The sequence below is a fragment of the Neoarius graeffei genome, chromosome 22 (genome assembly GCF_027579695.1).
Source record: "Neoarius graeffei isolate fNeoGra1 chromosome 22, fNeoGra1.pri, whole genome shotgun sequence".
Taxonomy (NCBI): domain Eukaryota; kingdom Metazoa; phylum Chordata; class Actinopteri; order Siluriformes; family Ariidae; genus Neoarius; species Neoarius graeffei.
Genome location: NC_083590.1, coordinates 5,371,665 through 5,382,799, shown reverse-complemented (window position 1 = coordinate 5,382,799; position 11,135 = coordinate 5,371,665). Strand labels below are relative to the sequence as shown.

Sequence of the window (11,135 nt, the reverse complement as noted above, 5' to 3'; positions counted from 1 at the left end):
TTAGAAACCAATATACATACCAATTCTTTTTTGGTAGGGGCTGTCCTCCAGTTTTTCCTCCAGTCCATTGAGGTCCTGGAAGTTCTGGAGAGGTAGCTCCAAGTTGTCTGGCAGCTTTGCGTGTTTGTTGCTGCCTGATCTGGCCAACATTGTCACCGTCCGCTCCAATGCAGACAGCCTATCCTTAATCTCCTCCAGCGTAGAGACCAAATATCTCTCAAGGCCTGAAAGGAAAAAGACACTGAACTGAGTGGCTTTTGTGCTTGAGAGAAGCTTACAGTCAGGATAGTGCTATCATGCTAACATGTTTTCTAAAGATTTTTCAAAAGGTATCATGATTTATGTCTTTTGCTTTGTATCCAAATGCGAATAGATGAATGAACACCAATTTTCAATGAGCTATGATAAATAATACAGAATGTAAGGGGAAAAATATAAAATGTGTACAAACGGATGAATATGCAATAAAAAAGACCCTCCAGTTTACTCCTAACTGATCTTGAATCCATCAAACCATTTCTATTTTTAGAACTGTCTACATCCAAAATAACTTCAGTCACTGCTTCACTGTCCATCAGAGCTCAATTCTCAATCCAAGTTAAGTCTGATATAGACAGCTATAGGGACATTTAAGTGGCTTGATGGATGCAATAGCAGTAAAAGTTTTGGACTCAATACCAGTTGAACACTTAAGGTATATCTGCATAACCTACCTGAGGATAATGATGGCTGCCTTGCAGGTGGGTAAATAGGGAGGGGTGGACTAAGTTGGTCGTCCACTTGTTCAGATGGATTTCCTGCAAAGATGAGAAAAAAACTGTTACACATGTGTGTCAAACAAAATTGTTTTTGACGTGGTTGCAGTCAGTCACACTAAACAAGATGATACATATCTTTTGTGTGTGTGTGTGTGTGTATTGGGGCGTGGGGTATGGGAAAAAGTTGTAAATAATGCCTACTTGAGGATGATGATGGCTGCCTCAAAGGGGGGTGAATTGGGAGGGGTTGAGGTGGGCTCAACAGCTGGGTGTCCATGTGATGGGCTTGGCCTGAGTGTGAACTTGCTGCAAAGATGAGAAAAAAAAGTTTCTGTTACACTGTGCCTCAGAGAATTGTCTTTTGATGCGACTACAGTCATTCACACAGATATTAAAGAAGACATTTCTTTGTGTGTGCATGAGGGAGATTTATAGGCCTAGAGTTTATGGGGAAAATGTGTAAATGTGCATAGCCTACATGAGGACAATGATGGCTGCCTCACTGGTGAAGGTGGTGGGGGTGGGCTCATAAGAGTCAGGTTCATCGCTGCTGGTGGAACTGGTGGCAATGGTCTACTTGGTCCAGGCTCAGGCAGGGTGATGTAACGTTTCGTTGGTCTGCACAAAGAAACAGGATAACTTTAGTTGTTTGTTTTCTCATTCATAATTTACCTACCCAGCTCCTTGTTGTGAATAACATGGCATAGGCGTCGTGCTCCAACTCCCCAGCCGTTGTAAATCAAGCGTAAACCCACGGCCTCTCGTGGCTTATTGCTTAAATTAATGAGGGGAATGTCTCATCTCATCTCATTATCTGTAGCCGCTTTATCCTTCTGCAGGGTCGCAGGCAAGCTGGAGCCTATCCCAGCTGACTACGGGCGAAAGGCGGGGTACACCCTGGACAAGTCGCCAGGTCATCACAGGGCTGACACATAGACACAGACAACCATTCACACTCACATTCACACCTACGGTCAATTTAGAGTCACCAGTTAACCTAACCTAACCTGCATGTCTTTGGACTGTGGGGGAAACCGGAGCACCCGGAGGAAACCCACGCGGACACGGGGAGAACATGCAAACTCCACACAGAAAGGCCCTCGCCGGCCCCGGGGCTCGAACCCAGGACCTTCTTGCTGTGAGGCGACAGCGCTAACCACTACACCACCGTGCCGCCCTGAGGGGAATGTTTGCTCTCCAAATCTTAAATTGGTTGGTTGCTTTTTCACGGTGCTCCTCTGAACAAAGCCTAACCAAATCTAATTCATAACTTTTCAATAAAGAAAGTGTGTTCAGACTTTAATGGTCCTGACAGAATTATTATCATCTACTTCAATAATTGGCACAATTTAACCCAATGTCTTCTACAGTGGCACAACTCAAACTTACTGTCTTGAACGCTGGCATCTCTCCAACTCCTCAGGCTCACTGGCGACAGCTAAATGTGTTTCTGCCATTTTGGCCTTTTTTCTCGCCTTTTCATAGTCATCTGTAAAGGCAAAAGTTTGTCAGACCCAAATTTATATACCATATCAATTCATCAGGCATCACTGCTTCTGACATTCCTGTTGTAACCCTGTGGAAAAATGGATAAACTGTTTTTTAAGTGAGAATAAACTTTTCACCAACCATTAAGGGGAAAAAGAAATTACAAACTGTTCAGATTAATGTTTGCATTCAGCATTATTTTCAATTCTTGAAAAAAGGAGAGTCCTACCTGCAGTGCCCAAAACTGTGATGGTGTGGGTGGTCCACGCTGGTCCAGGGACTGCATGTGTTAATAGAGCCATTTTAAATTTATTTGGATCTGCATAAGGTGGCCAGAAGGTCATCGAATTGTCACCATTAGTCCAGCTGTTGCTTACAATCCCAACAGAGTTGTCAAGGAACTCCACAACAAAATACATGATTGGCCTGAAAGTAAAAAAATAATAATAATAAAAAAAAGATAAAAAAAACTGTCAGGTGGGGGGGGTGGCTAATTACTGTGGAGGAGAGGAATGGCTGCCCACTCTGATGTCATTGGTATCAAAACATACTTTTGGGTGACATCTGACAAGCGATACATTTGATCTGTATTTTCTAGATTACTGGCTTTATAAAAGCCAATGTCCTTTGAGTCCATGGGGCTGAAGAACAGTGACTCTAGTTTCAAAAACCTCCTAAAAATGATGTACGTTTTTTGTGTTCTCTCATCGCAGAGTATGTTCTGTACAAGTCCCAGATTGCCTTGAGCCATGACACAGTTGTCACCAACAGTTGTGGCAACACTGAAAAGTTCAAAAACTGCCTTTCTGTATTGGGTGCAGTGAGGCAAGGTGGCAATTGTTGGTCCACATGTATGTTTGATTTTCAGTATTGTCTTTGAGTTTTTGAGTTTTCTGGGTTTCATAAAGGCTCTTTCCAATGTGATGTGCCGGTGTAGTTGTTGTAAGACAAATTGGGGTTTCCTGCAAACTTTTTTTAATTTCCTCATGTAGTTTTCAAATGGAAAGGCTGATACTCCATCCAATGCTCCATATCTCCTCACATCATCAGCTAGATGGCATAAATTATGCACATTGTACACCAATTCATTTGCTCCGTATAATTGTTCAAATTCATTCAAAAAATGAGACATTAGAGCGTCAGCAAAGTCACAATAGTATTTGCAGAGAGCAGGGGAGAGCATGAGGTACATGGCAATGGAGAGATTTAGGAAATTGGTGTATTGGGAAGATGGAAGGATGCCTTGCAAAACAATTGGGCCTGTATAAAGAAGGAACTGGCGGTATTCAGTTGCTTTCCATCTGTCAATTTCTGACAAACTTCTTGGCTTTCTTTGAAATTCAATTGGGATGTGTTGTCTTAGCTGTACCAGTCTTGCAGAGATCGCCATCACTGCCTGAGAACCCAGCCTACACGACAAATATCCTTTCATCCAAAAACGCATCAGTTTTCGAGTGACGCCTAGACAAACAAGATGCATGTAATCCAGGATGAACATTGTTATCATGCCTAGATTAATTCGAGTAAGGGGGGAGTCGCCCTTGTGGTGGTCCTCATCCACTTTTCTCAAAAACTGGTCATCTGTGCGAGGCACAGCTGTTTTCTCAGGGAAAGTCATATGGTTGTGGACATAGACTCCCTCTTGAGTGCAACGCTCACATCCAAAATACCCATTGTGCCCTTTGATGTTTTTTAGAAATGACCTCGCGGGAGCGTCACAGACGAAACAGTCAATTCTTAAAAAGAAGGTCTTTCCAGCCATGTGAAACCCCTTCTCAAGCTGTGCTACCTCCTCCACAAAATCATGCAAATATTCCTCTAAATCTAGAGGCTTTGTCTTGCCACAAAACATTCCAATGACAAAGGGATCCTTATCAAATGGCACTTTGCCCAAGATTGGCCACAACTGCAAAGCTGAGCTCTTATATAATGGCAAACCATCCACATTAACTTGTAAATTAATCATCTCACTAACATTGTGGAGAGCATCTGTTGCGATTGTCTGGAGGTATTTGAGAATGCCAATGTGTAAATACTCCCCTCCTTTTATGTTCTTTACATTGGCTGCTATTTTAGCTGTTTTTAGCAGGGTTCGAGCTTGCTTTGGCAGGCTTGGATGGAACTCCTGTAGCACACTAAGAAGATCAGAAAAGGTGTTCTGTGGCACATTGTTCCTCAGAGCCCAGTCACAAAGAACATTTGTCAATTTTGAACATTCATCTTCACTATCTTCATCAGTTTCACAAACATCCTCTGAGTCACTGTCTTCATAGTCACCATCTGAGGTCATGCCATCAACTCTCTTATCGTTACAGTCATCAAATGAACTTGTGCAGTCCATGAAAACATCGTCTTCCTCCTCAGCACTGTCATTCGGGGCCTGACTGATGTCACGGTCAACAGCATCCAAAATATCTCCTCCATTGTCAGAATGTGACTCAAAAGACTGAAGGATTCTTAATGTGCGTCTGCGTTTAGTCCAATAACTCCTGGATGCCATGTTCCTGTAAGCAGATCAAATTTGGGCTACAGGACTATCATCATAGGCAGCACCATTCCAATCCCATTCCTTCAGACATACACTGTAATATGACAACATTTATGTTTAATGCACTTTTCATAATTTCAATTGAGATTCACATCGTGTTTAAAACAGCCTATTTCTGTCTGTGTGCTAGCTTGGCCTACTAGTATACAATATACTTATATATAGGTTATACACTGGGGTGAACATTGGTAAAGTGGGACCACTGGTAAAGTGGGACAGCTGAGGTTTTTTCATGAATATCTCCTTTGTGGTTCAGCCTTAGCAATTTAAAACCATTGTTGAATAATCCCTGGAATGTAAGGGGTTAAATATTCGGTCAACATGCATATCTGTTTTGTATGGAGAATGCTGGTGACCGAAAATGTTTTTTCACTGTTGGTGGCACTTTTTGCACTGCTTGCTTGAGTGCGCAAGTTCCACTTCTTGCTACTGGGGATCAGGGAAATGTGCGATTGGTTAGATCAGGTATGACGCATCATCATCTGGCGCGAGGTTGAAGTGTACAGTCAGTGCTTAGTGCGTCGTGCATCTCATTCTTGGGCAGGATTATGTTGGCGACAGTCAGACACGAGCCTATGCTCAGGCAGCGCACAAAGCAGCTTCTGAACCATTGAAACGGTAAGTTCTGTTGATTATCCTTCAATTAGCCTACATGTAACCTCAGCACTGTTAATATATTACTGTGGTAAATTTTAATTGGGGATTTTTCGTCAAAATTCAGGCGGACCATCAACCAGAGGCGAACTAAGCATAACGGCATCCTATTCAGCCAAACGGTAAAGTATGCTTATTATTTAGTTGTGTAAGCAATAACACGTAGACGGAATTTGGAAACAATCCACTAATGTAATATTGTTGTATTGTGTAATTTCTACGATGGTCGGTGGTTTAATGTCGAATCAACACCACGTGGCTGAGTAACTAGCCAGCAGAGTTATCACATGGCAACAAGCCAGTAGCCAGCTACAGGCCTAGCCTCGGGCTGTCGCTAATGCCTTATCAATTGTAATGTGTTATACAGGTTGATGGATGATGGACAATGACAGGTTTCAGATCGGTAAGTTCATTTTTTTAAGCTTAAGTAGAATATTTAAGACGTCGATAACAACGTAGCATGGACCGACATGTCCCCGGGGTGGCTCCGATAGCCATTTACCCCTTTGATAACCGTTGGCTTCATCTGTGTTCTGTTGTGTAGGGCTACCACTTATTTAGGGTTTTAAATTCAAATGGTTTTTCATTTTAAGGGAGCCAGGCAGGGTGACTAACAAGCAGATTTGTTGAACTCACAGCCGTCAATATTCTCAGTAGGTTACTACGGCTTGGATCGAATGTAACTACGGGTGAAAGGTGGGGTGCGCGCGTGCCCTCTTTGCTGGACATTAGCTAGTCAGGCTAGCATACAGTAACAGAGTTGGCTAACCGCCAACGAATGCGTTGATACAATGGTGGCTATCGCTGTGGACATCTTAAATGTTTATAGAGACAATATCGGATCGCTGTGAATAAATATAGTTGGCAATTATTGAAATCCAAGCTGAACACAATAGTTTTATCCTCCGTCTAAACGTAGGTTTTCAAAACCTTCACTTTGACAACAACGTCAACTCATTCTTTATAATGAGATAAAAAAATAGTTTAATTTTTTACTCACCTCAGAGACGAATCGATGGAAAGCTACACCTAACTATTCGCCTTATATTACACTAAAACTACGATTACTACTATTATTACAACAACTGAATCACTAGAACTACTATTATTTACAACTGTACAACTATCTAAAACTAAACACTGTGACAAAACTACACTATGAAATACAAAAAAACTAACCTATTTACTAAATCTAAGAACTAAATGATTACTAGTGATTAAAACTAATTCTAAATATATACAGTGAAATTATGAAATGTATCAAAACCGCTAACTAACGCACTAACAAATCGACCGTCTCCGTCTCGACTCTGGATACCCAACAGTTAAACTATCACCTGGTTACGAGTCTTAAACTGTACAGGTGAGCACGAGCCCTTTTTCTGTTATTTTACGTCATGACGGGGCAGTGAAAGTGCTTTCAGACGTCCTTTACCGTGTTAAAATGTCTGGTGGACAGAGCATGTACAACGTACGTTTGGTACCATTGTAGAGCTTACATAGGGCATTCAATGGTATATTAAATTATGTGAAAATAGTTGATCTACAAGTGCATTTAAACGCACCACGGAAAGAGAGGGAGAGAAAGAGAGGGGAGAGATGGGAGGCACAGGGGCAGGAAGGAGGAGCAAACAAGGGGGAGAGAGAGACACATGTGGTGTGCTGTGTATGTGGCCTTATGTTACTTACCTGACAGAGCTATTCATATGATCTAGGTTATATTCATGTTGTCCATTCTATATGTTAATGTTGGCGTTTAAGATCAAAGTCAGAGATGCAAAATATGTGTACATAGCATTACATTAACATTACATTACATGGCATTTGGCAGATGCTTTTTAAACCCAAAGCGACTTACAATCAAGGACATAAGCAATGGCATACAATGCAGTAAGGATACAGAGCTCATCTACAAGTGCATTTTAACGAACCACGAGAAGGGAGGGAGAGAAAGAGAGGGGGGAGGGATGAGGGAGTGAGGGAGAGAGAAATTTACAATTCAGTGAATTTATATCACTTATAATTAGTTGTCTGTTTTCTATCATGAACATGTTCCGTCGGTTGCTCCAGTTATGTATGGGAAAGATCTATAAGGCACCCAAAGCAGAATTATTGCTAAATTTTGATGTGAAAATCACAGTTAATGTAAACAGTCATTACCCATAAATAGGTTATCAATTTATGGAATGGAATGGTTACATTATGTGGAAGCATTCAACGTTCATAAGGTCTCTTCTCCTCTCAACCCCTGGGGGTCCTGGGTGTGTTAGGCTGCATAGATGTATTTAAATAATTAAATAATTGTCTTGAGTTTTAAAGTTCATGGAGTACAAAATTAATTTTATATAATATGTATTTTATCCTTCTGCATTTAGAATGTTGCCTGGACTACTGATGACCATTCCATGGCCTTCTGGCCATCTTATGCAGATCCCAATCAAAATGGCATTACTGATGCATGAAGTCCTTGGACCATCGTGGACCACCCACACCATTGTAATTTTGGGCACTGCAGGTAGGACTTTACTTCTTTTTTTCAAGAATTGAAAATAATGCTGAATGCAAACATTAATCCGAACAGTTTGTAATTTCTTTTTCCCCTTAACTGATTCAGTGCCAGCCATTTTCAAATTTGGTCACGTCCCAGTGCCAGGGTTTTTTGAGCATTTCAGTGTTTTTCCAAGACCCACAGAAAATTCAGTTCTATGTTCATGTCAACAACAAACATACCAAACTAAACTTCAGACTTTCCTTATCACCAGAAAAAAAAAAACGTTTGTTTGTACCTCTTTCCATTCTTTAGTAATTGCCTGGAGAACATGGGTGGGTTTAACTAAACGCTGATTTCTGACCAAAATGCTGAGAAAATCGGCCTTTTGTAACAAGCAACATTTCAAGCAGAAACTGTCTTTGATTATAGGCCTAATTGTTTTAGGTAGCTCGATGGCTCACCCTTATTAGCGCGTTATCTTGTCATGCTGTCTGACACATATGCTGTTTGTGTTTTCCTTATATAGACAGTGCGTCTTCTTCGCCTTTTCTCTGATCACATGCCACTCGCACTAAAACAAATGCCGCCTTGATTGTTGCTGCGTAATATAAACTTTCTGATCAAGTGGCGGAGGGAGAAGCTATGTATTCCATGGGGGGCAGGAGGGATAGTAAAAAAAACTAACGTCGCGGAACGAAATTTACACTATGTTCTGCTGATCCAGTGTGAGCTGATTGTCAACATACACGCTGACTTGTTTTTTGTATCGGGCTAGCAGTGTGTTAACTATCTGTGAGCAACCCAGCAGCAAGCCAGGTCCAGTCTCTAGGCTGTTTACGTCAATCAGACATCTTTCAGACAAGGTTAGATGATCACATATTCACACTCATACTGCTACTGCGGCCCACAGAATGGGTTCCCTTGTGATTACAACTTGGATTTTTTTGACACAAGCTAGATCAGATGATTACCCCACCTCCCCTATAAAAAAACGCAATTGACTCGATAACGCGTCATTGGCACGGGGCGTTACCATTCGTAATGACGCATTTTTGAGTCATTGGCATCAAAGGAGTTAATGGCTGGTGAAAAGTTAATTCTCACTTTAAAAACAGGTTCGTGTCCGACTGTCGCCAACGTAATCCTCTTTTAAGAGAAATTCAGTGAATCGCCCATCACCACCTGGCTTGCTCTACCTTTCTGGTTTATGTAGTTATAATGACTCTTACTTCATATCTGATTTCACGTGTGTTCATTCAATTTGCACTCTCCTCCTCTCTCTCTCAGGACGTACCTAAGGCGTGGGACTAGTAGAACATAAACGGCACCAACTACGTCAGCACATCCCCCAGTATTGTGGCTCCTGCTGGGCAAACGGCAGCAGCAGTGCCATGGTAGGTAACACGCACAGCCATGTGATTTAACCTGGAGGCTGACTAATCTACTTCCTGTTTCAAGGCCACACTTGTGCAGTCTTTGTTCACTTGCTTGTTTCTGTAGGAGGCTGAATCAGCTCTTCTGTAAATCCTGTTACCTGCAGGAAGAGCTCTTATTGTGTGTGTGTGGTGTGAGGAGCATGTGTGTTTAATCAAAGTACACAGGCTTAAAACTGCATTGTTTCCTCTTAAAATAGGATTAAGAAAGTTAGAAATGATTATCTTTAATGATGTAATGACAACGAAAAAGAATGGTTGAAACTTACACTTACCCTCCCTTGTGTGCCTTTTTATCCAACGTTGTCCAAGAAAGGAAATGATGGAAAAGCAATCCCCTCTTTGTGCTTCGTTTCACAGGTGCTGGTCTTCGCTGGATTTGCCACGCTTTGTTTTTTACTCACCTAAGACAGTAATTGCTCCATATCTGATGTCATTGGTATCAAAACATATTTTTGGCGACATCTGACAAGTGATACATTTGATCTGTATTTTCTAGATGACTGGCTTTATAAAATCCAATGTCCTTTGAGTCCATGGGGCTGAAGAACAGTGACTAGTTTCAAAAACCTCCTAAAAAGTTATGTACGTTTTTTTTGTGTTCCCTCATCGCGAGTGAGGCAAGGTGGCAATTGTTGGTCCACATGTATGTTTGATTTTCAATATTGTCTTTGAGTTTTCTGGGTTTCATGAAGGCTCTTTCCAATGTGATGTGCCGGTTGTTGTAAAACCAATTGGGGTTTCCTGCAAACTTTTTTAATTTCGTGTAGTTTTCAAATGGAAAGGCTGATACTCCATTCAATGTTCCATATCTCCTGACATCATAAGCTAGATGGCATAAATTATGCACATTATACACCAATTCATTTGCTCCATATAATTGTTCAAATTCATTCAAAAAATGGGACTGAGATTGGTAATAAAGAGATTGAGGAAATTGGTGCATTGGGAAGATGGAACGATGCCTTACAAAACAATTGGGCACAGAAGGAACTCAATTTCTGACAAACGTCTTGGCTTTGAAATTCAATTAGGATGTGTTATCTTAGCTGCACCAGTCTTGCAGACATAGCCATCACTGCCTGAGAAACCAGCTTACAAAACAGATCTCCTTTCATCCAAAAACGCATCAGTTTTCGAGTGACGCCTAGACAAACGAGATGCATGTAATCCAGGATGAACATTGTTATCATGCCTAGATTAATTCGAGTAAGGGGGGAGTCGCCCTTGTGGTGGTCCTCATCCACTTTTCTCAAAAACTGGTCATCTGTGCGGGGCACAGCTGTCTTAGGGAAAGTCATATGGTTGTGTATCAAATGGCACTTTGCCGAAGATTGGCTACAACTGCAAAGCTGAGCTCTTATACAAGGGCAAAGCATCCACATTAACTTGTAAACCAATCAACTCGCTAACATTGTGGAGGGCATCTGTTGGTATTGTCTGGAGGTGTTTAGGAATGCAAATGTGTAAATATTCCGCTCCATAGGCTGCTATTTTAGCTGTTTTTAGCAGGGTTCGAGCTTGCTTTGGCAGGCTTGGATGGAACTCCTGTAGCACACTAAGAAGATCAGAGGTGTTCTGTGGCGCATCGTTCCTCAGATCCCAGTCACAAAGAACATTTGTCAATTTTGAACATTCATCTTCACTATCTTCATCAGTTTCACAAACATCCTCTGAGTCACTGTTTTCATAGTCACCATCTGAGGTCATACCATCAACCCTCTTATTGTTAGTAATCAAATGTTTTCTCAAAAGTCAGTTTT

General features: G+C 41.4%; 1 protein-coding gene across 1 annotated transcript; it reads right to left on the bottom strand.

Moving 5' to 3' along the window:
* LOC132870265 (YLP motif-containing protein 1-like) lies at positions 1-2,690 on the bottom strand. Its single transcript, XM_060903905.1, has 6 exons — positions 2,476-2,690; positions 2,148-2,247; positions 1,237-1,376; positions 960-1,064; positions 714-797; positions 1-224 (listed from the first exon to the last, which is right to left on the bottom strand). Exons 1-6 carry the CDS (start codon positions 2,663-2,665, stop codon positions 1-3), a joined length of 843 nt encoding a protein of 280 aa, XP_060759888.1. The 5' UTR covers positions 2,666-2,690.
* Between the last annotated feature and the right edge of the window lie 8,445 nt (positions 2,691-11,135).

Bases quoted from the DNA above. Each gene is read 5' to 3' on its own strand.
- LOC132870265 (XM_060903905.1), bottom strand. From the start codon at position 2,665: ATGTATTTTGTTGTGGAGTTCCTTGACAACTCTGTTGGGATTGTAAGC. The intron at 1,065-1,236 runs GTAGGCTATGCA...TCATCTTTGCAG, and splicing joins GCAGCCATCATTGTCCTCAT to CAAGTTCACACTCAGGCCAA. The intron at 225-713 runs GTAGGTTATGCA...TTTTCCTTTCAG, and splicing joins GCAGCCATCATTATCCTCAG to GCCTTGAGAGATATTTGGTC.